Source organism: Apis laboriosa, unplaced genomic scaffold (assembly GCF_014066325.1).
Source record: "Apis laboriosa isolate Shangri-la unplaced genomic scaffold, ASM1406632v1 scaffold28_cov147, whole genome shotgun sequence".
Lineage (NCBI taxonomy): Eukaryota > Metazoa > Arthropoda > Insecta > Hymenoptera > Apidae > Apis > Apis laboriosa.
This window is the reverse complement of record NW_025222687.1, coordinates 411,081-438,641: the sequence shown is the minus strand read 5'-3', so window position 1 is coordinate 438,641 and position 27,561 is coordinate 411,081. Positions and strand designations below refer to the sequence as shown.

Sequence of the window (27,561 nt, the reverse complement as noted above, 5' to 3'; positions counted from 1 at the left end):
TTATGTCCGTGAATATGTTATATATGTTATATATTAAATTACATTATTTATTTAACTTGTTTTCTATTTTCATGAGAACCATCTGTTTTATTCTATTATATTTAAAATATTGTGGAAAATCTATTTTAATATATTCAATATGCCAATTAAAATGTTTTGCTTCAATAAATCCTAAAAATTCTTCATACATAGGTGCAGTAGTTTTCATATCAGCTGTAGTAAAAACATATCTTTTCTCTAAAGCAATATAAATAACTTTCGATATATCTGAATTTAAAAGTTCATTTAATGTTTGAACAAATCCTTCAGTTATAGTTTTATCATAAATTACTGTAAGCATAAGATATTATCAAACATACATTATTTTTGTTATAAAAATAAATTTATAAAGTTATAACTATAATAAGATATAAAGTTATAACTCACCATCTGCAGCTAAAATAACATTTGCTTTATCTAATTTTTTCTTATAAGATGTAAATGATTTTAAATTTAAAAAATCTAATTCCTTAATATAAATTTTAGCTTTAATATAATTTTTGTTTCGTATAAAATTTCTATATATTAATTTCAATATTCCTTTGACATCAATATCTAGAAATTAAAATATTATATAAATATAATATTTATTTTAAATATAAAAAATAATATATAATATTACATTATTTCACTACAAATTTCATTACCTGTGCAAATTACTTCTTCTGCTAAAAAACTAGTTACTATACTAGTTAAACCAACTCCAGCACCTAATTCTAAAACTATTTTATCTTTGAATAAACTAGGATTTGATAAAATATAATCAGCTAATAATAATGCACCTCGCCATACTTGTAATCCAACATATTGTAAGTTTGTAGATATATGATGTTCTAAAAATATTAATATAATATAATTTTAATTAATCTTTTATGATATTTTATCATAAATTTATATTAGCTTTTTGGTTTTTTCGCTATCATACAAAATTTTTATATATAAATTTATACCTATTAATAATTTTCCTTCTTGTTGTCTATCTAACACTATATCATTATCATTATCATGACTTATAATATTGTTAAGACATTTTGGTTTAATCATGTAGGATGGATATTTAAAAATAAAACTGGATATTGCATCTAGAAAAATATAATTACACATATATATATATATATCTTACACTACTACAGAAAAATATATATATGTACATATGTATATATATATATAAATAATTTTCTAAAAGTTGAAAAACTTACTATTATTTTTATATTTTATATACAAATTTTTATTTTCTGTAAATATTTCTGATGTTATTACATATGTCATCTCTGTAAATAAAAGATCACTACTATATTAAAAATTTAATTTTGAATGCTTGTTTTAAATTATTATATTTATTTTTTCTTATTTCTATATTAAACACATAACATTTAATATAAATGATTTTAATAAAATAAAAAATTAAATTAATTTTTCTTATATAATATAATAACGATATATTATTTAATAAAAAGTAGTACATTTTGATTTATTTATAATTATTACATATTTATAATTAGTATATTTTCATATTTAAAAAAATAATTATATATTATTGAATAATTACTTTTTAATATACCTGTTTAATCCTGAAATATTTAAATTTTTAAAAAAATTTCTTTAATATACAATATTTCACAATAAATATAAGGTTAAATTTTAATTTGTTATTTTAGACAGTTATATTTTAATTGTAGTTATGTAATGTACTATTGTACATAAATATGACCTATTTGTTGAATATCTCGATTATATTTATTTTTTAAAAATATGAATTTATTAAATATTTTGTACTACACACATTTTGAAATTAGAAAATAAATAAATTATAATATTTGTAAATTTATTTTTTTTTAAATTAATAAAATTTAATTTTCATATTTAAATTATACGAAAAAATATTTTATACATTATAATATAAAAAATAATTATATGAAATACACGTTTAAATTATATTTTTTCTTATTTAAATATACTGAAATATATGTTTATTTCTTTATATATGAAAAATATAAAATTATATATAAAAATGTATAAAAAATTTAAGTTTTGAATATTGAAAATTTTAATAAAAATATTTTACAAAAAATTAAGACATATATATAATTTTAATCAATTCAAATATGAAATATATCAATATATTGAATAAATATATATCATTATCATTTGTTTCTTTTATATATATATATATATATATATGTATATAATATAAATTAAAAATTATTCTAAAAAAAATTTTAATTATATTAAAATATAACATAAAATACATTTATTGAAAAAATAAAATTGTATCATTAAAAAAGATAATGTTCTAACTCTTGTATAGTAATCTTATATTACATCTTACTGGATCTCTAAATACTGTATTGACCAATCAGCATCTTCCACGATGAATGTGATGCCACGCATTAACTACAATCTACCAACTGTATAGTCCTCTGCATTATTGTATTTGGTCACTTTATTCATATTCCTCAACGAATGGTGTTGGTGACTTTAATCTCAATATTGTAACGGTAGAATCCGTTATTTTGTCGTACGATTAATTAAAATTTATATACGTGTCGTGATATAATTTATCAAGAAATAACATTGTCTTCGTTTAAAGATGAAGATTTTTGCATTAACAATTGTAATAATTTGTTTCTTTACTTTTAGTCTTGCAAAAATTGAAATCGAAGATTCGGTTTTAGTGCTTACAAAAGATAACATCGAAGAAGCAATCGAACAAAATGATTATCTGCTCGTTGAATTTTGTGAGTAATCTTTGATTTCTTCTTGAATAAATTTTAATTACATTAAAATTAAAAAAAAATAATAATATGATATTTATCTTATTTGCTACTTTTATATATATTTAAAACAAAATACAATTGAAGCTGATCCAGATGGTTAGTTCTTACACGTCATCATTTAGAAGCCGGCTTGTAAAATTGTTCATGATTGTTGACATTATTTTAATTTGATATCTAATATATAATGGAAATTTTATAGAATGAACATAATATTTATATTAATAAATACAATTAAAATTTTTATAAAATAAGATTAAATTATTTACTATATATAAAAACATTCTAGTAATAATATTGTTATTATGTATAAAATTTTAAATTTATATGAATATATATATATATATATCATATTTATTATATTTTATTATATTTTAATATATTATATTTTACATTTAATATTATAATTCTTTTAAAAATTATATAAAATTTTATAAAAAATAAATATATATATAATATATATAAACTATAATATATTATATGTGTGAACACTTAACAAATAAAAATCAATTACAATACAAATAAAATATATGAAAATGTATATAATATATTTTGTGTATAGTTTCATTTATTATTATGTATTATTATTATTACTTATAAAATATTTAAGTTATTATTTTATAATTTTTAAATTACTATAATAGTATAATTTTTTAAATAGATTTTTTAATGTAATATTTATATAATAAAATTATATATATATATATATATATATATATATATATATGATATTTTATTCATATTAATTATTGTTTCTTATATTATTTTCTATTATTTAGATGCACCATGGTGTGGACATTGTAAAGCTTTAGCACCTGAATATGCTAAAGCAGCTAAAAAGTTACAAGATGGTAGTTTTCCTATAAAATTAGCTAAAGTTGATGCAATTATTGAAACAGAATTAGCTGAAAAACATGGAGTTCGTGGATATCCTACCCTTAAATTTTATCGTAAAGGATCAGCTATTGATTATAGTGGAGGCCGTCAAGCAGATGATATTGTAAATTGGGTAATAAAAAAATCAGGCCCTGCTGCTAAAAATTTATCAACAATTGAAGAAGCTAAATCATTTATTGAGTCACATAATATTGCTATTATTGGATTCTTTAAGGTATTTGTATATTATTTATATTTTATTTAAAATAATGAAATATATGCATGGTTAAAATTTTTATTATATTATGAAACTTTAATCAATATATATATATATATATATATATATATATATGTATATATTAAACTATACTATTTAGGATATAGAATCAGATAGTGCAAAAGTATTTTTAGAAGTTGGTAATGCTGTTGATGATCATGTTTTTGGTATAAGTAATAATGATAAAGTTTTCAATGAATACGGAGTAGAAGATGGTAAAATTGTTTTGTTTAAAAAGGTATATTAATTTTTATTTGTTATATATTCAATTTTCCTTTGTAGATTTAATCATATAATATTTAATAATTATTTTAGTTTGATGAAGGCAGAAAAGAATTTAATGAGGAACTTGATGTTAAAAAATTACAAAATTTCATTTCTGTACATTCACTGCCATTAGTTGTTGATTTCAATCAAGATACAGTACAAAAGATATTTAGTGGTGATATCAAAAGCCATCTTCTTGTTTTCCTTAGTAAAGAAGCTGGTCATTTTGAAGAATATGTAGACAAAATTAAAGAACCAGCAAAAAAATTTCGTGGAGAAGTATAATAAATAAAAATAAATAAATAATAATAAATATAAATATAAAATAATATAATAATAATTTTTTATTTTATTGTATTATGCAGGTTTTATTTGTGACAATTAATGCTGATGAATCTGATCATGAACGCATCTTAGAATATTTTGGTATGAAAAAAAGTGAAGTACCTGCTATGCGTATTATAAAATTTGAACAAATTATGGCTAAATACAAACCAGAAAAGCCAGAAATATCTACTGAAAATGTGTTGGAATTTGTAACTGCATTTATTGAAGGCAAATTGAAAAGGCATTTTCTTACACAAGATTTGCCAGAAGATTGGGATAAGAATCCTGTGAAAGTTCTTGTTGGTACTAACTTCCATGAAGTTGCATATGATAAAAAGAAAAACGTTTTAGTTGAATTTTATGCTCCATGGTGTGGGCATTGCAAACAACTAGCTCCTATATATGAAGCAGTATGTTTTATTTACATATTTATTATCTTTAGAATTTTAATAAATTTAAAAAAAAATTGAATATAATATGAATATAATGTAATTTATAGCTTGGAGAAAAATATAAAGACAGTGAAAATTTAGTTATAGCAAAAATGGATGCTACTGCAAATGAATTAAAAGATGTTAAAGTTAGTAGTTATCCAACAATTACTCTTTATAAAAAAGAAACAAATGAAGTAAGGATCTTGGATTAATTGAGATATTAATACTTGTTTGACATTAATAATGTATTCTAAATTAAGTAAATTTTTAGGCTGTAGAATATAATGGTGAAAGAACGCTTGAAGGACTTTCTAAATTTATTGAATCTGATGGTGCTTATGGTCAAGCTGCAGAAGAAGTTTGTAAAAATTTATAATTGATATTTGTATTTTAATAACATAAAATTATAATATTTATTTTTACAGGCTCAAGAAGAAGATGAAGATGATGATGTGCCAAGAAAAGATGAGTTATAGATATGTGACATATGAAGAAACAATTCCATAGTTTCTCATAACAACGTTTATAAATTTAATAATTCTGCTTAAAAGATATTAATTTATAGAAGACTTCTTTCTCATCTATTTCTATTTTAATATTTTTAGACTTGAATTTATAAATCAAATTTTCAAATTATTATATGTCAATTACTAAAAATTTATTTCTGCAATGATATATAGAATTTGTTTATATATATATATATATATATATATAATTATTACTAAATATATATATATATATATGTATATATATACATATATATAATTATTAAATGTATATATATATATATATATATATATATTTATAATAATCACATATGCATATAATTGGTATAATCTGTTTACAATGTATATTTCGCATATGACTGAGTTTCTAATGTGATAAATTGCACATAGAGATAAAGCAGTTTGTTTTATATGTTTTAGATTTAATAGATAAAATAATATTTTATCTGAATGTCTGATATGAAGATAATCTGTATAAAACTATTCAAAAATATTGTGTTATTTGCATCGTTCTTATCATTTTTTGTATGAGTGCCCTCTAAAAACTGTTTAAAATTTCTAATGTTTAGATACAGTATCTTTGTCTTGTGATGTTGATGTATGAAGGTGTTGATGTATGAACTTATGAAAGATCATTAGGCTAAGAATTTCGCAAAATCGTAAAACGTATTTTATTTTTATAAAAAAAAACCTTGTTTTTTATTAAATAAACACATATACGCGCTCGTACAACAAATTAATATTAAAAAAAAAAATTATCTCTAATATTGTAGAATAGTTATTCTGAACTTGTAGAAGATATATATTTCCATTTACAGCATTTATATATATAACAGTTTTATGAATATTTAAAGTAGAAGCGATTTTAACATTTTTTTTAAATTAATTTAAATAAAAATTTTATAAAAAAATTTTATATACATAAAAATATATATATTATATATATAATTATATAATATATATATAATTATATCAATTTTTCATTTTCATAAATGTTTATTTCAATTTTTTTCATTATCTTTTTTCCTATTTTTTAGTTTATCTAATATTTTCACAAATAATATCAATAAATCGTAATATTTAATACATAATACTTATTTTACTTAATGTTGTTATATGTTAAAAAACTGCATATGTATGAGAAGGAATTGTGAAATATATCATACATAAATTCTATCTATATGATATTTTAGTGTATAAGAAATACAGTTAACACTTTGAGTGACATTTATAATTTTTTTTATTCTTTATTAATATTCTATTTCTTATTTAATTATTTTTATCTTTGTTTGTTAGAAACAACAAGATTCAAGAATAACAATGGAAGATTTACAAAATTTTAATCTTTCAAAATTAATTAAATTTTTACATCGAACCTTGATTCTGACAGAAGAAGTAAAAACTATACTAAAAGCAAATTGTGAAGAAGCAATGTATTGTTTAAAACCATGGTGCGTAGAAGTTAATCCTCAACAAGAAGTTAATAAAAATGTTTGTACTTGTCCCAAAGTAAGATTATTATACATTTTTTGATTATTGTTATACATTTTTTATAAAATTTGTTATAAATAAATTACTTTAATTTTATTTTCTATTTTAAAGTCCAAAGATGAAGATGAAGAAATTGCTGCAGATATTAGTAGAACGTTATTACAAACACAACAATTACGAGAGAAATCATCTTTAAATATAAAAAATCAAAAAATTTTTAACATACATGAATATTATCAAAAAACTGGTAAATATTTAAATTAATATTGTTAAAATTTTAAAAAATAATATATTATTTAATTATATATTATCAATTATAGAAAATAAGAAAAAAAAAAAGATTCAAAATTTAAATGTTAATAATAAGAACATGAATTTAAAACAAGATCTTAATGCTATAAAACAAAATAATCAAAATATGAGAAATGATAAAGAAGTACAAAATGAGATAGATGCATATACAATTAAAAAAACAAAGAATAATAATCAATTATTAATAAATTCAATAAAATTTAGAGAAACTAAAAATTTTCTTGTAATAAATAAAAGAAATGTTAAAAACATTGAAAAAGTTAATCAATACAAAAGCATTAATCATAAATTGGAAAATAAAATTAAATCTAATTATTCCATAAAAGAGGTAATTTTTTATATATTCATATATATTCATATATGTTACACTCATATATATTACTTTTTATTTTATAGTCTAATAAAATTTTAAATGTAGTAATTTTTAATTAAGTTTTTATTAATTTTTATTATTAGTATTATTTATTAAGTATTTTTTTATAAAATACTTATATGTTATTTACGTATATTACAAAAATTTGACATTTTTTTAATTTTACTATTACCTATTGAGATTGATTGATTTTATTATATATTTTGAAATATAAAAATAATAATTTTTTTATTAATGAATTCATTTATTATAAATTTTGAAAATATTTTATAATTGTTATATATTTAATTAATTAATAATATTTAATATAATTTTCTTTGTATAGTCAAAATATTGTAAATTTGGTGAAAAATGTTCTACAACATCAATTAGTGAATTGAAAAATCTAATACAAAAAATGTCAATTAAATCTAATGATTGTACACTGATTAATAAGTGTAATATAAAGTGTCCATTACATGAAAATACAATTTCTCATTGTACTTTTGACCAGAATTTAATAATTGATACTATTATAGATAACTTTAATAGAAATAATATTTCAGAAGAAATAATTAAGTCATTAAAAATTTATCATACTTATTTAAATATTGATTTTACAAAAAAATTACTTATTCAAAAACATCAGAAAGTATTACATATATTTTTGATAGAATTTAATAAAATGGTAAGTAAATATACATATAATATTATAAATAAATAACGTATATTATATGTATACTTATGTAATTTGTACATAGGATGAAATTGCACAAAAAAAATCAGTACATAAAAATATTTCATCTATATTCTTTGAATCAATAACTTTATTTGAATCTCTTTTTTCTAAAAATATCAAAATGTTTAATTTAAAAGATATTAGAGCAATGTATGCAAAATTAAATTCTGCATGGAAAATGTATGAAGTGAAAAAATTTAATAATAAATGTATTTTAAAAAATAAATCATACAAGGAATTATCTGTTATTTCTAATGTGACACAATATATGTCAAATGGAATTTGGAACTTACTTTATAATAACAATTTTGAAGGTATTGAACTAAATTTTTTTTATAACTAATGAATATTTTATTTTATGTTATTTTTTTTTAGGAATGTCAGAAATATGTTGTATACGTTATACAAATAAAGATCAATTATTATTATTCTTTGATATAATGCAAAAATTTCAATATATACAATATTATAGTGATTTAATTAAGATTATTGTAGAAGATATACTTCCTAACATGAAGACCTTCTTTGATTATACACAATTGGAATACGTGAAAATTTATAAAATGATTTCTATTCTCTATCAAGGTTTAGATCCAAAAATTCCTATTTTAGTAAGAATTAATAAATAAAAATTATGATAATCGTTATTATTATAAAATTACCTAAAGACTGAGTGAATGAGTGAGTGAGTGAGAGAGATAGTGAAAGAAATATATATTCGTTACTATAGCAATTAGAAAACACAATGGATATTATTTTATAAATACAATGTATAATTTTATAAATTAATGAAATATTTTAATATGATTTTTAATACCAATAAAATAAATGTAATTAATTATAATTGATTTACAAGTGATGATAATCATTTATTTCAATTATTTAAAAATTATTCCTTTTAACTTAAGATTAATAATCTTAAGTTAATTAATAAGCAATTTATTAAATATTTTAATTCATTAAATAAATTATTGATTAAATTAAAAATAATCTGGAATACAAAAAATATTAACATGCAATACATTTATACAAAACAGCGATTAGAATTTGGAAAACAATGTAATTTTACAAATTATCAAAAAATAGAAGTTGATATTAAACCACATGCAGGATATATGAATCACTATATTCAAATAAATCCTACAACTAGGGCAACTCAATGTAGCAATATATATTCTATTCATGAGGTATATGCACATAAATTTATATTTAAAAATATATATATATATATATATATATATGAATATTATTATTGTTAATATTTTCAGGTGAATACCAATACTGCAACTTTTAAAGATAATGGTATGTGTCATTCTGAAGGTGGTTGGCCAAAAGATTTAAATGCAACAGATATAGAACAAGCTATGAGATATAGACGTAAAATAGAAAAAGATGAACTATATATTCATACAATGCTTCAATTGTTGCCTGTAATTAATTTTTTTTTGTTTTTTATCTTAATATTTTATTATTAATAAATCTATCAATACATATTTTATTATTTTTAGCCAATGGAACAATGCATTTCGCAGAATAATGTATGTAATATTTATGAACAATATTTTAATTATATGGAACCACTTTCTTTAATACAACAAGTATATTCACGTACAGTTAATGTATATCGTGATATTTTACCAATAAAAAGACAAATAACACATCTTTCATGGTCACCAGATCAAGGAAATCGTTTTGCAGCTTGTTATTGTAATACTGATTTTAAAAATGCAATAAATAACAATTTTCAATCATATATTTGGGATGTAGGTAAGTTGAAAAACTTAATTTTTATAATTAAAAATTTGTAAAAAAAAGATTTATATTTAATTTAAATTCATAGAAAATCCAAATATACCTTGTGTGACTTTAAAACCATTCTGTCCAATTCTAACATTGGAATACAATCCCAAGGATAGCAACATATTAATTAGTGGATTAATGACTGGTCAAGTAGCTTGTTGGGATATTAGAAAAGGATCAGAACTAGTTGAGACAAGTTTAATGGAATTTAGTCATAGAGATTTATGCAATAAAGTTTTATGGATAAATTCTAAAACTGGCACAGAATTTTTCAGTGCTTCAAAAGATGGACAGGTATAATAAGAAAATAAAATAAAAATTAATATAAATATGATTTATAAATTAATTGTATAGATAATGTGGTGGGATATTAGAAAATTACAAATGCCTACAGAAACATTAGTAATTGATTTATACAAACCTGATGATCAGAATATTAATAAAGCAATTGGAATTTCTGCATTACAATTTGAACCATCCATGGGTACACGTTTTATGTGTGGTCTTGAAAATGGTAAATAAACACCTTATATTATAACCATATATGTATTTATTTATATATTGTTATATGCTTAGATATAGTAATATTTATATTTATTCTATATTTAGGTATAGTAATATCAGGAAATCGCAAAGGTAAAACTTCAAGTGAAAAAATTGCAACAAGATTCAAAGCACAATATGGACCTGTAATAAGTTTAGAAAGAAATCCAACATTTGTTAAAAATTTTTTAACTGTTGGAGATTGGACAACAAGAATATGGTGTGAAGATTGTAAAGAATCTTGCATTGCTTGGACACCGTAAATATATTAAAAATCATCTTTTATATTAACTAAAATTAATACAAATTATATTAGAATTATATTTTAATATTATTAATATTATTCCATTAAAATTATATTTTAGTGGTCACAGAGATTTTTTAATGGGTGGAGCTTGGAGCATGACACGATTTTCGGTATTTTTTTTGATAAAAATGGATGGAACATTAGATATATGGGATTTGTTAATTCAACAAGATTCTCCAGTTCTTAGTGTGAAAGCATGTTTATTTTAATATATTATACCATTTAATAAAAATTTTGATCTTCAATATCTAATGAATGATTTTAATTGAATTTCTTGATTTATTTAAATTTGAAATAGAATTACATTTGTTTTGAAGATATAAAATTTTTTAATAAAAATAAAAATGTTGAAATGTTATATTAAAATAGTTATTTTAATTTTTAACAATGGAGAAAAATTCTCCACATAATAAAAACATTAATAATTATTTAATTTCATAATTCTAACTGATTGTAAAAATAATCTGGAATACAAAAAATATTAACATGCATTTATACAAAACAGCGATTAGAATTTGAAAAACAATGTAATTTGTTCATCATCAAAGTTAAAAAAAGAATAGATTTACTTTCTTGTAAATTTTTTGTATTAATTTTTGTTTATAAAAAGTTTTTCATGAAAGTTTTTCTTTATATAATGTTGGATTCTCTAAGTATTTTTGAAGAAAAAATTATTCAAAAAAGATATCGAAACAAAATGAAAAATTTAAATTTAAACAAATCGAGAAAATATTTAATAGCATTGTCATTTGTTTTTTTTTTTTATTTTTTGAATTTATGTTTAAGATAAAGAATTCAATAAAATCATTCAATTGTGGATTAAAAATACATTTTAATTTATTAAGCAATGTTATTTATATTTAAAAATTAATAAAATATATTATATAAATTAATAATATATATTAGGTTTGTGATGAAGTATTAACATATATAAAACCACATGAACAAGGACAATTAGCAGCAATAGCTAATAAGAAAGGAACAATATTTTTACTTGAATTTTCAAAAGCTTTAACAACTAATCAAAAAAATGATAAAGTTTTATTTACAACAGTAAGTTCTATTAATATAATGTACATAATAATTGTATATAGTAATTCTGTCATATTCAAATAATTGAAATTAGTTTCTTGATAGAGAAACACGTAGAGAAAAGGTAAAGGAAGCTAAAAACAGAGAACAAAGATTGAAAATGAAATCTCTTCGAAATATAAATTTTGAAATTGAATGTTCAATAGGAAATACAAAAAATGATGAAAAAAATCTTAAATATTTTAATAATCATGATGAAATATTAATACATTGCGAAGAAGATTATGAAAATGCTATAAAAGCAGTAAGTGTAATGTTTTTAAAATATATATAATTTAATATTAATGTAAGGGAAGAAGCAAAAAAATTTAATTTAAAAATTTGTTATTTTAGGAATTAATAAAAGAATAAAAACAAGAAATATAATAAATAACAAATACATGATGAACAAAGAAACAAAATCATATAATAAAAAACATATAATAAAATAAATTTTTATTATATGTATAAATTCAAAAAATTTTTATTCTTCTATATGTTAAATTTATTTAATTATGATTATTCCAATAATATGTAATTATTTGAAAAATTATTGTACAATAAATATCTATATAAAAAATATTTATTCTCTTTTTCTTCTCTTTGTATCTTTTTTTACTCGCGTGTGTATGTATATATGATAATAAAGAACAGATATAATATAATATATCAACCAAAAACTGATAACAACATTAATTGAAATTTCCGATAAATTCTAAATTTACCGGATGAGAATTAGCAAGAGTAACTGTTATTTTATATATCTATATATATTTGTGTAATTGCATACGTATTTTCGTTTTGAATAAATAAAAGTTTATATTTTATTTATGATATATATATATATATATATAAATATTATAATATAGTGAAAAAATTTGATTGCAGTTGAATATAAGTGTAATTTTTAAAAAATATAAAAAATACGAAAATATTTGAAAAAAATAATAAAGTTATATGAAAATTATTTATTAAAATGATATGTTAAAAAATTACTATACAAATACTTTTAAAAAAATAAATAAATTCCTGATATCAATTTATATATTAATTAAAAAGTTGTTAAGATTTAAATGAAAGATTTACATAACCTCTAAGAAATACTAAGAGGAATAAAATAAAATACTAAATTTTTTAAAAAATTAAATTTTTTATACAAAAAGTAATAAAAAGGACTATATAAATTTAGTTTATATTGCAAAATTTATTTAATAAGAGAAAATTTTAATAAAAAGAAATAAAAATAAAATATTCATAAAAATTTATTTTATTTATTTATAATTTATTTTTATTATATTTTATTACTTTATATTTTTTATTTTTATATTATATTTTTATATGATATAACAATATTTTTATAATTTATTTTAAAACATAATTTAAAACAAACTATTTTAAAGTTTTTATTGAACAATTTTTTTTCATTAATAAAAGAATATATGTGTGTATGTGTGTACATGTATGTGTTTGTGTTTACATTTTATTTAAAAAAAATTAATTATATATTGAAAAGTAAAAAAATATTCATTTTAAATATATTATAAATATTATAATTTTAGAAATCAAAAATACAATAAAAAAATATTAAAAATACCTATAATTAAAAAATTCTTTATAATTCAATTCAAAAATAAAAAATAATATAGGATTGTAAACTTTTATTATTAACGAAAGTTTTAGTATTAACGAAAAAAAATTAAAACAAAGTGAATCTAAAGTGATTAATAAGTATTTATTTTCTGCTAATAATATCAATATTAGAAAATATATAATTATACAAAATATACAAGTTTTTATCAATATTCATTATAAAATTAAACTAAATAAATTAAAATTATTTATTATTTAATATGGAAACCATGAATTTGTCAAAATTTTCATCAAAATCAATGGATGTTATCGTTGATATTCATCAAGAATATGAAGAAGACAAATTTTCTAATGATAACGATGAACAAAATAAAACGGTAGATAAAAATATTTCAAATTTATTTCTACAGGAATACAAAAATATTAATACATCTTCGAATATAAATACTATTCGTGATAAAAAAGTTAAAAGATCTAAAATCAATTTAACTGCACATCAAAATCTTTTACAATACGACAATGATATAAAAATTATAGAATCGGTAGATCTGATTGAAGAGTTCGAAAAATCACAGATTAAGAAAAAAAATGAAAAAAAAATTCGTGAAAAAAATACAATGAGAGATAATAAATCGAATAAGAAGAATAGGAATCGATCGTTTATCGAGGAAAAGTTGCATGATAGAAAACAATGGGATATATCAAAAAATGAAATAATAGAAATGAAGAAACCAACGAGAAAACGATGGTTAAAAGATACCATTATGATTCAATTACCGGAACCGAGGAGTATTTCTTGGACAAATATATCTCCAGATAATGTATCTTCGTCTGTTCAACATTCAAAACAATCATTGTCAACGGCATGTTTTTCAAACCAGCCATTGCCAGCGATATATTCTTCAAAACAAGCATTGACAACGAGAAATTCATTTTTAAAACAAAAATTATTATTTGGTTTTGATAATGCAGCTTTTGATTCGGAAAATGAAGAAATTCTTAAAATTGAAACCGATCACAATCACGATAATACGAAAATCGAAATGAAATTTGATGGCCGAAGTTCTCAAGATTTGAGCAAAGAAAACAAAAGTTTGAGAGAAACGACAATCATGATCGAAAATTTAAACGAGACTGAAAATTTAGATGAAAATTATGAAAATCAAAGAAAAAAAACAATATTAGATATTGAACATACTGAAAAATCTAATTATAATTATGATATATCTTTGAAAGATAGAATGAATCATAAATCAAAATATAAAAAAAATTTGTCTACAAATAAGAATGGGAAAAATATTTCTGATAATTCTAATACATCGCAAAGCTTGGAAGATATCACTGTACAATCAGATTCCTCCGAAAAAATATTAATAAAGAATAATCAAAAATGTAATCGAAAACATTCGATTAAAAATGATCAAAAGAATTCTAAAGAAAATTTAATATCTGTTGATGAACATGACTATCTAAATAGAAATTATTTAAAACATTCTAGTCAACAATCGTTCACTTCTGAGAATGATGATTTGAATGAGAATCGTTCGAAAAAAATTTACAATGAAACTAAATTAAAAAGATCAAATATGAAGAAAAAAAAAACAAATTATACAGAACAATGTCAAATGCAACAAAAACGAAAAATACATCGAAAAAATATTTCCACTTCATCTATCCATACACCAACTGTTAATGTCAAAGAAAATTTAAAAAAAAAAGAAAAAAAAGGAGACAAAAATATAAAATATATTTCTGTAACAATTCATAGAACGGATATGTTAGAGATTGATTACGTGACAAAACATCCTATGGTAAAGGTTCATATAATAAAAGGTGAGAGCGGGAAATATTTAAAAAATAAATATGGTACAAGTACATATTTGCAACCTATAATAACGGGAAAATTCGATTTCAAAGAAAATAAATCCATAATACCAATATGGGAGGAAGAACTTATTTTCGAACATAATTTCGAAGAGCTTCTGAAAACTGATAATGAATATATTGTAATTCTTTTCGAAATTGTAGATCTTTTAAGTTTTGCCGAAGCCAGTTTCAATTATGATAAATTTGGCAAGTTTTATTATAATAACCTAATATCATTAGTTCAAAATAATTAGTTTTAATCATTTTAATCATTTAATTTTATTTTTATTAATAGGTCATGAAAGTTGTTGGTATAAAATAGCATGGGCTTTTCTAAAACCTATAGGATACAACAATATATTACATATTGATAAAAAGATCAGATTACAACTATATAAGCCTCAAAAGAATTTGCAAAAATTTGAAAGATTTCATACATGTGAAGTAAGTTACATTTTTAAAAATGTTGTAAAAATTTATTTTTATTCTTAAGTGTTATCATATTTACTTTAAATTCTATTTTTAGTTTTAATTTTGGATAATCACAACTGATAATTTTTTTATAATATCATCTAATAATTGTGATTATCAATATACAAAAGAAAATTTTAAAATTATAGAAAAACTTAAGTATCTTGGTTATATATATATATATATATATATTGTTTTCGATTTATTTTATTTAATATCATCTCCAATCCACTTACACATTGTATTATGTATATTTCCAATAAGAATATTTTTTTATCAAATTTTATTCTACTCAGAATTTTTATAAAATTTTAATTAAATAAAATTGAAATTTATTGAAATTTTTTAGGTATACACATGGTGGAAATCAAACATTCGAGAAAAATATCCTAGTAGCTTATTTGTTACTATAAAATCCATCGATCCACCTAAATTAGAACCTGTTTTATATCAACAATTATCATTGCATTATTTATCCAATGCATGTAATGAATCACAAAAAATTCATACTTCGGACAATATAAATTTACCAAAATGGACTAGATTAACTGCACAATCTTGTAAAGTGCCAAATGATATTTTCTTTGAAACAGACATCAGCGAAAACGGATGTTTTTATGTTGCTTTTAGTAACAATGGAAAATATTTGGCTTGTAGCTTTGTTGAGGACCAAGATTATCCTATTGTCATTTATAAGGTGAATTACATAGAAATTTTTTGCTTTTGTCAATATATAAGATTAAATTTTAATGTGACTTATTTTAAATTTTGATTAAATTATATCATATTAAATCATATTATATCATATAAAATTTTTAATATATACTTCAGATTTTATACTCCTTGTGATTTTAAATTATCTTTCATATATTAAAAATAAATTAAAAATATTATAAATATTTAAACACTTCTTTACTATTATATTTTTCCGTTAAATATTGATATTAATAAATATTAAAACTTTTTTTAGGTTGAAGCAAAGAAAATACACATACGCTTTTTAGGACACAAAATTTTTATTTACTCTCTCCATTGGTCTAACAATGATAATTATTTACTTTCTGTTTCGTCAGATCAAACTGCTCGCATTTGGGATGTGCAGAATCAAATTACACAACACGTAGAAGTATATAATATAATTTATTTTTATATATATATATATTTATATTAAACACATTATTATGATATTAATCAAGATAAAATTGTACAATAGATGATGCCTCATCCTTCGTATGTATATTGTGGTAAATTCGAATCTGAAAATACCTCGATTGTAGCAACTGGATGTTATGATCGAATAGTGCGCATTTGGATACAAGATAAGAAATTGAAAAATCATAATCTTAATCAGGAATTAGAAGGTCACGAGGGTTTTGTAAATTCAATGTATTTTCAGAAAAATAGTAATTTATTAACAGCAGACAGTGTTGGAATAATAATATTATGGGCGTTAAAAAAGAATCGAAAAGTATCATTTAAAAAGGAATGGCATATATCACGAAAAATAAAAGTCAGAGAAATCGACGGTATAATAATTAATACAATTATTTTACATCCTTTGGAATCTAGACTTCTTGTTCATTCGAGAAACAATGGGTTAAAAATGTTAGATCTCGCAACTGGTGTAATATTGCAAAAATATAAAGAATTGAATAATCAAAGGTATTCTTTCTTTAATAATTTCAAATTTAATAAATTATAATTTGATTCTTTATACATTTGTTATATATATATATATATATATATATATATATATATAATGTAATGAACAAGTAATGGCAAGTTATGCGAATTATCATGAAAGATTTTTTTAAAATTAAAAAATTATAAAAATAAATATATATTTATTATATTTATTATATAAATAATATATATTTTTTTTAAATTAAATAAAATAGAAAAATAAGTATTTTAAGTACAATGAATTTTAGAAGGAAAAATATAAAAAAATTCTTTAACAGGAAAAATATTTCAAATAAATTTTATTAATTTGGATAATAATTATTCGAATAATAAAAAATTAACACATCATTCTATAAGTTTCTCTTATTTAAAATGCATTGTAATAATTATCTTATTTTTTTTATTTTATTTAATTTATATAAAAAAAATTTAAATTGACATCTACAATAATTTTGAAGGAAATATATTTATAAAACTAAACGTGATTCACTTTATATAATGTATAAATATAATTGTTTTGGAAATTGATATTATTACTAATTAATCTCTACATATAAGAATTTTTTTTAAATATTTGTTGCAGAATACAATCAACAGCCTGTATTTCTCCATGCGGTAGTTTAATCTTTTGCGGTGATGAAGATTCATCTTTAAATGTGTGGAACTTAGAAACTGGAAATCTTATTGCAAAATATACATTCGATCAACACTATCGGGCAGTAACTTGTGTAGATTATCATCCATACGATCATATGTTAGCTTTTTCAATTTTTGGCAGTTCTGCTCCAGTGAAAATTTTAAAATTTAATAAAGATGCCACAGGTGAAAATATAGGATTAAAAATGAGAGAAATTGAAAATATAATAAACAATAGGAATGTTTCTCTTGAATTTTTAAATACATCTGTAATATCCAAAGAAGATTTACAATCAAATAATAAAGAAATAATTGAAGATAAAGATACTGTAAAAGAAAAGAATTTGTTATCTAATCAGAGTTATGATTCTAATTCTTTTAAATTTCCTGATAGTATTCCTTTAGAAAAAAATAAATATAATAATACAAAAATAAAACTTCAACAATTAAATGAAACTGGACAAACAATAAAAAATCGTAGTGCGAATCGTTTGTATAATATTATTAAAAAAATTGATAGCATTTTATCAAATACATCAAAATCATCGGGCGATATTGAATCTGGAAAAAACTTTGTCCAAGAATTAAATAAGACCAAAGTTTTAACAAGTTTAGATGAAAATATAGAAAAACAGAAAAAAAAATTGGAAAAAAATATATCTATAAGTAGTGAGGATCAATCGAGTTATTTTGAGTCAAGTACAACAAATAGTGACAAACAGAAAGTTATTGAGAGTTACGTCTTACAAAGTAACAAAATAAATGATTGGCATATAGAAAAAAGATTGAAAAATATAAAGGAAATGAGAAATAATGACATATTAAAAAATTATATATCAGAAAGTTTTTCTGATAGTACTACTGATTATTATAAGATGAAAGTATATCATGAAAGTACAAAAAATTTATCGCAAGAAGATATTGAATCAGAGCATATTACTGAAATAGAAAAAAATGATGAAAAATTAGTTATTTGTGATAACCATTTTAAAAATAATGATTCAAATTCTACTGATAGCAAAATACATATTGTAGAAAAAAATGATGTAAAAAATTGTGATGAAATTTCATTAAAAATGTTTGAGAACAAAAATTTAGTTTTAGACGTTACAAATATTGAATCAAATGTAGATAATTATGGAAGTGATTGTTCGATACGTAGCAATGCGACTTTTATTATTGAACGTGAAGTTTCTACATCAAAATAAAAAAAAAATCTAATCTAAAATATCTTTTTAAGAATTTAAGAATAAAAATATATTTAAAATCATTATTTAATGTATTTAATATAAAATGCCTTTATATATTATAGATTATTGTACTTAAAACAAATTTGTAGTTTAAAAATATTTTATTTTATTTCTAAAGCATGTAATTTAAAAAATAATTAAAAAAATATTATTTATCATATAACGCGAAGTTGTTTCGATGATAAATCGTACATCGACAAAAGATGTCTACATATTATCTAAGAGCAATTAATTATTATATTATTTTACATTATAACAGTTAAGAAATAAACGTGCAAGTTATTTTAACTTAAATAAAATTATTAATTATTTTTATTTTAAATATGGGTTCTTTTTTCGGAAATATAGCTAGAATTTCTGTGAAAATAATTATTCTTCCTTTTTTGTATTTGACATATTTATATGGCGTATATTTAGCGAATTTAATTAATATAGCATTTATAATTTACATATTATTCATATTTAAATTAGTTGGTATAAGTATTGAAAATGAAGAGTCAGGTGATGAAGAGGTACGAAATTTTTCGTAATTATTAATTAATATTATTTATAATATATTATTTATAATATTTTTTTAACAATATTTATAGTAACAAAATATAAATATATATTAAATACTTTGTTAATTTCATAAAAACATGAGAAGTTGATAAAATGTATGATTTTTCTGGATGCATTACATATATATGTACATATATGTAATTAAAAAATGAATCTCGCAAAAAAAGCGAGAAATGGGCAGTATATTGACAAGTTTAGCTACGATTGGCATTAGTCTCATTTTTTATCCTTTCCTATTTCTTTGCTATATATACATTCTTTTTATTATGATCATCTTTAATATTGTACATTCATTCTATATTTTTCTTTTAATGTTACTTAACGGTTTTCCGGATAGCACAATTATTGATTAAGATTATGTGAGTTTATAATCTACAAATAAAAATATGATTTTCAATTATTTTTCGATTTATATATTTATGCAAAATCTGCATTATTACTTTACTTTCAGGACTTTGAAGATGCTGAATCTAATATCAATTCTGAAGATACAAATCAATCTCAAAATCTATAAAATATTCATGCAAACATTTTCATTTACTTAAAAATAATTATATAAATTTATAATTTCTTCCATTTGGTTAAAATGTAAAATATTTTTCAAGAAATGTGTAAATGAAGTATCAATTTTCATAAATTTAATAAATATATTTTTATAAATTTCAAAACTATTAATTTTTATTAATATTCAACTTATTAATAATTCTTTTATAAAAAAAATAATTTTTTATATTTATATATATACATTAATAAATTTCTATAAAATGATTTGAACAGCTTTAAAGAATAAATTTTATTACGATTATTTTTATTGCATTTATAAAATATATTCTATTTTAAAGAATAATAACAAATATAATAAAAAAATATGCACAACTATACTTGATTTTACTGAGTGTCATTTTTGTAGTTTTAATAATTCGAATGTAAATTATGCGTATACTTCAAACTGCTTTAAATTTGCAATTATTGCATTTTTAAATTTGCATTTTGTGCAGTATTTTCTTATATGTATATATTTTCAGATGCATAGTATAAACGTTACTAGTTCAGAAACTGCCGGTATGAAGCTTGTATGGCATCAGAGAATAAAAACATAGTAGAAATGTACTGGATTTTATCATATACATTTCAATTTGACAATCAAAATTGTTAATTATCTTAATTATGTGAAAATAAATTAATTAAATATTATATTTTGGATTTTAATATTTAAAAAAATAATCTTTTTCGATAAAAAACTTTTTTGCTGCAATGGTAATAATAACGAAATTGATGTTTATTGCAGTTATTTATGGTAAATTTATTTATTTTACTCAATGTTTACAAAATATAATATTTTAGATTAGAGTTTAAATTAGATTTATAAATTAATATTAAATGAATTTTATAACCTTCAAATATTGTCGATCGATAGTATTTTAGAATTTGATTATTACCATTTAAATCTTTAATTTAATTTTAGTTATTAAAATTATTATAAGTTATTAGAATAAATAATTTGTCTAATTCAATATTTTTAAAATAATTTTTTTTTCAATAAATAATCTTATAATTTCAATAATTCAACCAAAAAATTTACATGTATTATATGTGATTAGATTTAAATTTTAATGTGTATATTATATATAATTATATATATTTTTTCTTAAATATATATATATAATATATACATAATATATATATATATAATATATATAAAAATTAATTTATATATAATATTTTTTAAAATAAATTTTTAAATTTAATTTTTTTAAATATTTTAATTAATGTCTTTAAATATATTGATTATATTATTATTATTATTATATATATATATTATATATATATATTATATATATATATATTATATATAATAAATTGTTATTATATATGTATTATTATTAAAACATAATTTAGTTTTTTCAGGTACTTTTACTTCTGTAATAGCATCACGTGTACTTGAGTTAAGTGATAGGTATATAATGATTAATATTAATTTTATATTATATTAATATCAATGACACATATTAATATTTTTTTATATTTATATAATTTTTTATATTATTAAATTTTTTTTATAGATTTTTGGACATTCATAAAGATGGACAATGGCTTGTAATGGTATAAAATATTTTATATCTATATATGATTCTCTTATTATATTATATTCTCTATTATATTATTCAAATAAAGATACTACTACGTTATAATATTATTTAATGTTATATAATGAGAAAATTATCTTGTATGTTTCTTTGTATAATTATAATTGTATAAATATATATTATAAAAATTGTTTTTCTTCTATAGATGTATGCACCATGGTGTGCACATTGCAAAAGATTAGAACCAATTTGGGCTCATGTAGCACAATATTTACATGCAACATCAATACGAGTTGGACGAGTTGATTGTACTAGATTTACAAATGTTGCTCATGCTTTTAAAGTTAAAGGATTTCCAACTATTATATTGTAAGAAAAAAAATTATATTTTTTTATAATATAAAATTATATATAAAATAATATTTTTTTATATTTTATATATAGTTTAAAAGGTGAGCAAGAATTTATATATAATGGGGATAGAACACGAGATGAAATAGTAAAATTTGCATTAAGAGTAAGTGGTCCACCAGTTCAGGGAATAACAAAAACTCATAGTTTTGACACTATTAAAAAGGAACATGATATATACTTTTTATATGTTGGAGAACGATCTGGTCCATTATGGGTAAAATGAATATTTAATTTTATTTATAATATAATAAAAATATTGTTAATAAAGATATTAGTTTATATAAATATATTTAGGAATTTTATCATAAGACTGCAAATGTGTTCCAACCACATGCATTTTTCTATCAATCTCATCCAAATATTGTTAGTAAACATGCTCCTGTAGAAAATATTCCAGCATTATTTGTTTATAAGGAGAATATACATTACAACTTCAGTGGTAAGTATCTGTGATATATTAATATTATGTATAGAAATATTTTTAGCTACTTTACTTTTTTTATTAATTATATATTATATATTATAATAGTAATATGTATTACTAGTAAATATATATTATATAATAGTAAAATAATAATATTAATAATTATTAAATAATATGTTTTTAATAATAATTATTTTATAATACAGATCATAATATAGATGATATAGAAAAATTAAATGAGACAATGTATAAATGGATAAATGCAGAACGTTTTCCCACATTTCCAAAAGTAACAAGAGGAAACATAAATCAACTTTTTTTGACAAATAAAAATTTGGTTTTGGCAGTAGTAGAAGAAAATCAATTAGAAAAAATACCACTACACATGGCACGGTTTAAAGATATGGTAGAATCTATCATTAAAAACAAACGAGAAAAATATCATGAGTAAGTTATATTATAGCAATTTGCGCATTATTATTTTGAATAAAATTGATTGTAATTATTTTTTTTTATATTTAGTTATTTTCAATTTGGTTGGATAGCTAGTCCAGATCTAGTCAATAGTATAGCAATGATGGTTTTACCATTACCAAGTTTAATTGTTATTAATACTACAACAAATCATCATCACATTCCGGAGGATGAAACTGAAAAATTAACTCCTCATGTGATAGAATTGTTCCTAGAGCAAATTCGAAATGAAAGTGCTCCGGTAAATTAAATTTTTTTTTTTAAATAAATTTATATATATAATTAAAAAAAATTAATATTATGGGATATATTTTATTATATAATATATTTTCAGCGATATGGTGGAAATAATTGGTTGATACGTATATATAGATCATGGTTTGAATTAAAAACAACTCTTTCTGCAATGTGGATGGGTAATCCCATTCTAACAATGGTCTTATTTGGTTTACCAGCAGGATTCTTATCATTAATATGTTATGGTATTTGTTGTCCAGATATTTTAGATGCAGATGATGACGAAGAAGGTATAAATTTATTTTTATAATGTTTATATATATAATATAGATATGTATATATATTTTATCTTTTAATATTAAATGATTTTTCAGATCATCCAGGAGCAAATCATATGAAGAAAGATTAGAATAATTGGATTAACATATTGTTTATATTAAACAATTGTATAAAATTGTAAATTTTTAATCTGTAAATTTCAATTTCATTTAGGTAATATTTATTAATTTTATATTAAAAAGTTTAATAATTGATATGATTGTACCATATGATTGGTATTTTATTTATTATTACAGTAATTTAATATATTAATTTAATTGAATTACATGAATTATGAAAATGATAATGAATTATAAAAATAATTTTTTGTAATTAGTAAAATGAAACAAATTTTATGAATATATACAAGATAGTCCATAATACAAATAGATCAGGAGATTCTATCAATTACGTATTATCCTGTATATATACAGATATACACAGAATGTTAATATATTTGTAACATACTTTTGGAGACTTAATTTTAGGAGATCAAAACAAAAATTAAAATGCAAAAATATTGGTTGAGGATTATTTATTAATTTATAATCAATTTAAATTTTCATTGAAGCAAAAAGAGAAACGGTGATGTAAAAGTTATAGAATGATTATATTTAACGCAAATTTCATTTTCTTACAACTTAATGAATAAATATCAGCCAATATTTTTCAATAATAATAATAACTTACATATTTGTTTTGGCTTCTAAAATCGATTTTCTAAAAATGTTCCACTAATATATTAGTATTGTGTACACATAATGTAAAAATAAGTATCTTAACTAAATGGAACTTTCATAAGACAATACAAATTATATGTAGACGTAAATAAGCTTTTTTAAACCTCGTAGAAAAATTTATTCTATATTACAAAAAAAAATATAAAAATATATTAAAGTTTTATGAAAAAATGTAAGTAGTAAATAATGTTCTGTATACTTTGAAATTAAATATATATATGTTTGTTTATGTAATTATAATGAAAAATACTTCATAAATACCACATAAATGTTGAAAAGTTTAAATATTTGATGAAAATATAATTGTTTCAAATACATTTTATGTATATTTTTACCTATATTTAATAAAAAGAGATAACATTTCAAATTTACAGCATTAAGAATATTAATAAAAGAATGGAATGTTGAATTTAAAAACATGAGCTGGATTAAAATAAGTATTAATATTAGATTTTAATTTTTATTTCAATATATCATAAAAAATAAAAATGTATGACTAATTAAGCGTACAGTAATATTATAATCTTAATTTTTGTTCAAAAATTAGATAAAGAATATTATATCGTCTTTAACAAACCATATAATTGTATATAGGTGCTATAAATCATCATCAGAATCCAATGCTGCTCTTCGTCTGTCAAACTAAAATTAATAATTAATGAATTCATTTCTTTTTAAACATATCATAATATATTATAACTAACCTTCACAATAGTTTTTCTTTGCGTTTGTTGATTTACACTTTCAAGTAAACTGATAAGTTCTTTTTCCCCTAATTTACCAGGTAATTGACCTCGTTGAGCCATACTTAATATCATATCTTCTACCATCTTTCCTTTTTCAGGTTTACCAAGACATAATGTATTTACTAAAGAAATAATATATATTATAAAATTATATACATAATGTAAAATATATATAAAATATAATATTCTTACATCTTGCTCTAGCTGATTGATCTAACACTTGACTAAGAATAGAATTTCTCATATCTTCCATTTGTTGTATTTTTTCTTCCATTGCTTGTTTATTTTCTGCATTATTATTCTAAACATTTAAAAATTATCTAATTATTATAATAACTACTTATTGAAGTAGTATTTATGTACAGTTATAATATTAATATTAATATGGTTAAAAATTTAAAATCAGATGGTTAAAATTTAAAATAAAAAAATTTAAAATTAAAAAATGAATTAAATATACTATATCATGAAATTAAAAATAATATTTTAATTATTAATTAACTTAATTTGATTTTTATTTATATTTTTGTTGAATAATTTATGGTTACACTTGTCAAAAATATAATATAATTTACCTTATATTGGGATTGCAACTGAGCTAAACGTTGTTGTCGTATTGCTTCAAGTTCTGGGTCTGACATGTTTTATAGTATTAATTCTTTACTATTTGATATTGAACAAATTTTATTTAAATTCAATATATTTTTTAATATATGTGTATTCCTGAGAAACGCAAGTTCCGTTGAAATGTAGCAATGAGAAAGATGAAGGTTGTCGAATACATACACGTCGAATATACATAAGTACGCATGTCAGTAAAGATTTGGATTTTTAATGAAATAATTCAGTGATTTTATTTATACATATAATAGTAAATATTTTTTAAATAGATCATATAAATTATTATTATGCAGTATTTAAATATATACTTACATATAAAAATAAGTTTTAAAGAATATTATAAATAAGTGTTGGCCAATATATGAGTATATAGGTTATTCTCATTGCAAATTATGATCTTATATTAGTTTTATGATCTTATATTAATTAAATTTTTAATTAAAAATGATTTTTAAAAAGATAAAATATATTTTAGAAAACATATAAAAAAAATTGTAAAAAATTCATAATTAATTTATGAAAATTGTATAAAAAAAAGAATTTTAAATAAAATATAGTTTCAAGAAAGTTATAATTTCTTTTATAATTTAATAATTTAAGATTATTTTTTTAATACAATATCATAAAAATGGTGAAATTTGCTTTTAAAATTATAGAAAAATTGTACATTTTTATATATATATTGCATATACATATATTTTATATATTTTTTAATCTTTTTTTTCTTTTTTTTTCATAAAATTTCTTTTTCCTAGATTTTCCAACATTTTACATTATAAGTTTACTTTTACAAGTTTTTCGCTTCGGACATAGTTTTCTTTATAAAATTTGTTAAATAAATACTTTCAGAATAAATAATAATAAGAAAAAATAATACAAAATTGTTATAAGAAACTTGTTTGAAATTTTAACTTTAAGTTGTTAAAGTTGTTTAAATCTAAATTATAGATTTGTATAAATTTTTAACAAAAAATTAATTAATTAATTTTCAATATAATATTATTGAAGTAATTATGAAATTACAATATTATTGAAGTAATTATGAAATTACATAACTTTGTATAATGTATAAATATAGTGATATTTTGCCCTTTTCGTACAATATTATTTTCCTTTTTTGTATCATCACGAATACTTTTTTGCATATTATGCTAATAACAAGTTAGAGTTTCCGCAATTCAAACGTGAGATGACGTTGATTTTTGATCGTTGTCTTACTTATCGGCAAAATATATTTTGTATTTTTAATATTATTTATCATTCTTTTTTGTGTATTTTTAAATTTAAATTTAAAAATGTATTCTATGTTTTTAAATTTTAATAATGCT

General features: G+C 19.7%; 7 protein-coding genes across 12 annotated transcripts; 5 read left to right on the top strand and 2 right to left on the bottom strand.

Annotated features, from left to right (window-relative positions):
* Nucleotides 1-43: 43 nt before the first annotated feature.
* On the bottom strand, nucleotides 44-1,629 carry LOC122714279 (methyltransferase-like protein 22). Its single transcript, XM_043935491.1, has 6 exons — nucleotides 1,601-1,629; nucleotides 1,239-1,310; nucleotides 990-1,121; nucleotides 687-872; nucleotides 427-594; nucleotides 44-330 (listed from the first exon to the last, which is right to left on the bottom strand). The coding sequence occupies exons 2-6, from the start codon at nucleotides 1,306-1,308 to the stop codon at nucleotides 44-46; spliced, it is 843 nt and encodes a 280-aa protein (XP_043791426.1). The 5' UTR covers nucleotides 1,309-1,310; nucleotides 1,601-1,629.
* An 860-nt stretch (nucleotides 1,630-2,489) lies between these two features.
* On the top strand, nucleotides 2,490-5,563 carry LOC122714278 (protein disulfide-isomerase). The gene is made up of 8 exons (XM_043935490.1): nucleotides 2,490-2,777; nucleotides 3,593-3,924; nucleotides 4,067-4,204; nucleotides 4,282-4,512; nucleotides 4,599-4,970; nucleotides 5,060-5,188; nucleotides 5,266-5,352; nucleotides 5,420-5,563. The coding sequence occupies exons 1-8, from the start codon at nucleotides 2,630-2,632 to the stop codon at nucleotides 5,468-5,470; spliced, it is 1,488 nt and encodes a 495-aa protein (XP_043791425.1). The 5' UTR covers nucleotides 2,490-2,629; the 3' UTR covers nucleotides 5,471-5,563.
* Nucleotides 5,564-6,571: 1,008 nt separating this feature from the next.
* Nucleotides 6,572-8,558, top strand: LOC122714190 (probable serine/threonine-protein kinase DDB_G0286465). The gene is made up of 4 exons (XM_043935329.1): nucleotides 6,572-7,009; nucleotides 7,103-7,238; nucleotides 7,312-7,562; nucleotides 8,532-8,558. The coding sequence occupies exons 1-4, from the start codon at nucleotides 6,821-6,823 to the stop codon at nucleotides 8,556-8,558; spliced, it is 603 nt and encodes a 200-aa protein (XP_043791264.1). The 5' UTR covers nucleotides 6,572-6,820.
* On the top strand, nucleotides 8,557-12,503 carry LOC122714277 (dynein axonemal intermediate chain 2-like). Of its 4 annotated transcripts, none has more exons than XM_043935487.1 (11): nucleotides 8,557-8,708; nucleotides 8,770-9,005; nucleotides 9,663-9,824; nucleotides 9,903-10,161; nucleotides 10,235-10,488; nucleotides 10,549-10,708; nucleotides 10,804-10,996; nucleotides 11,103-11,154; nucleotides 11,951-12,097; nucleotides 12,171-12,380; nucleotides 12,470-12,503. In XM_043935487.1, exons 1-11 carry the CDS (start codon nucleotides 8,573-8,575, stop codon nucleotides 12,485-12,487), a joined length of 1,827 nt encoding a protein of 608 aa, XP_043791422.1. In that variant the 5' UTR covers nucleotides 8,557-8,572; the 3' UTR covers nucleotides 12,488-12,503. The 4 variants fall into 4 exon arrangements, with proteins under 4 accessions (XP_043791422.1, XP_043791421.1, XP_043791424.1 ...); XM_043935486.1 differs by having other exon boundaries at nucleotides 11,103-11,238; XM_043935489.1 differs by lacking the exon at nucleotides 12,470-12,503 and having other exon boundaries at nucleotides 11,103-11,238; nucleotides 12,182-12,323.
* Nucleotides 12,504-13,910: 1,407 nt separating this feature from the next.
* On the top strand, nucleotides 13,911-20,687 carry LOC122714177 (jouberin-like). Of its 2 annotated transcripts, XR_006346594.1 has the most exons (7): nucleotides 13,911-15,778; nucleotides 15,867-16,015; nucleotides 16,392-16,739; nucleotides 17,013-17,168; nucleotides 17,256-17,704; nucleotides 18,309-20,531; nucleotides 20,624-20,687. XR_006346594.1 is itself a non-coding variant. In XM_043935303.1 (6 exons), exons 1-6 carry the CDS (start codon nucleotides 13,966-13,968, stop codon nucleotides 19,567-19,569), a joined length of 4,176 nt encoding a protein of 1,391 aa, XP_043791238.1. In that variant the 5' UTR covers nucleotides 13,911-13,965; the 3' UTR covers nucleotides 19,570-20,572. The 2 variants fall into 2 exon arrangements, 1 of the variants encoding a protein (XP_043791238.1); XM_043935303.1 differs by lacking the exon at nucleotides 20,624-20,687 and having other exon boundaries at nucleotides 18,309-20,572.
* A 531-nt stretch (nucleotides 20,688-21,218) lies between these two features.
* On the top strand, nucleotides 21,219-24,326 carry LOC122714220 (protein disulfide-isomerase TMX3). 2 transcript variants are annotated; one of them, XM_043935387.1, is made up of 10 exons: nucleotides 21,219-21,469; nucleotides 22,081-22,129; nucleotides 22,236-22,275; nucleotides 22,465-22,628; nucleotides 22,704-22,887; nucleotides 22,968-23,112; nucleotides 23,304-23,544; nucleotides 23,620-23,812; nucleotides 23,906-24,098; nucleotides 24,183-24,326. In XM_043935387.1, exons 1-10 carry the CDS (start codon nucleotides 21,427-21,429, stop codon nucleotides 24,215-24,217), a joined length of 1,287 nt encoding a protein of 428 aa, XP_043791322.1. In that variant the 5' UTR covers nucleotides 21,219-21,426; the 3' UTR covers nucleotides 24,218-24,326. The 2 variants fall into 2 exon arrangements, with proteins under 2 accessions (XP_043791322.1, XP_043791320.1); XM_043935385.1 differs by having other exon boundaries at nucleotides 22,072-22,129.
* Nucleotides 24,327-25,335: 1,009 nt separating this feature from the next.
* Nucleotides 25,336-26,463, bottom strand: LOC122714252 (programmed cell death protein 5). The gene is made up of 4 exons (XM_043935439.1): nucleotides 26,188-26,463; nucleotides 25,805-25,913; nucleotides 25,571-25,734; nucleotides 25,336-25,508 (listed from the first exon to the last, which is right to left on the bottom strand). Exons 1-4 carry the CDS (start codon nucleotides 26,251-26,253, stop codon nucleotides 25,464-25,466), a joined length of 384 nt encoding a protein of 127 aa, XP_043791374.1. The 5' UTR covers nucleotides 26,254-26,463; the 3' UTR covers nucleotides 25,336-25,463.
* Nucleotides 26,464-27,561: the final 1,098 nt, after the last annotated feature.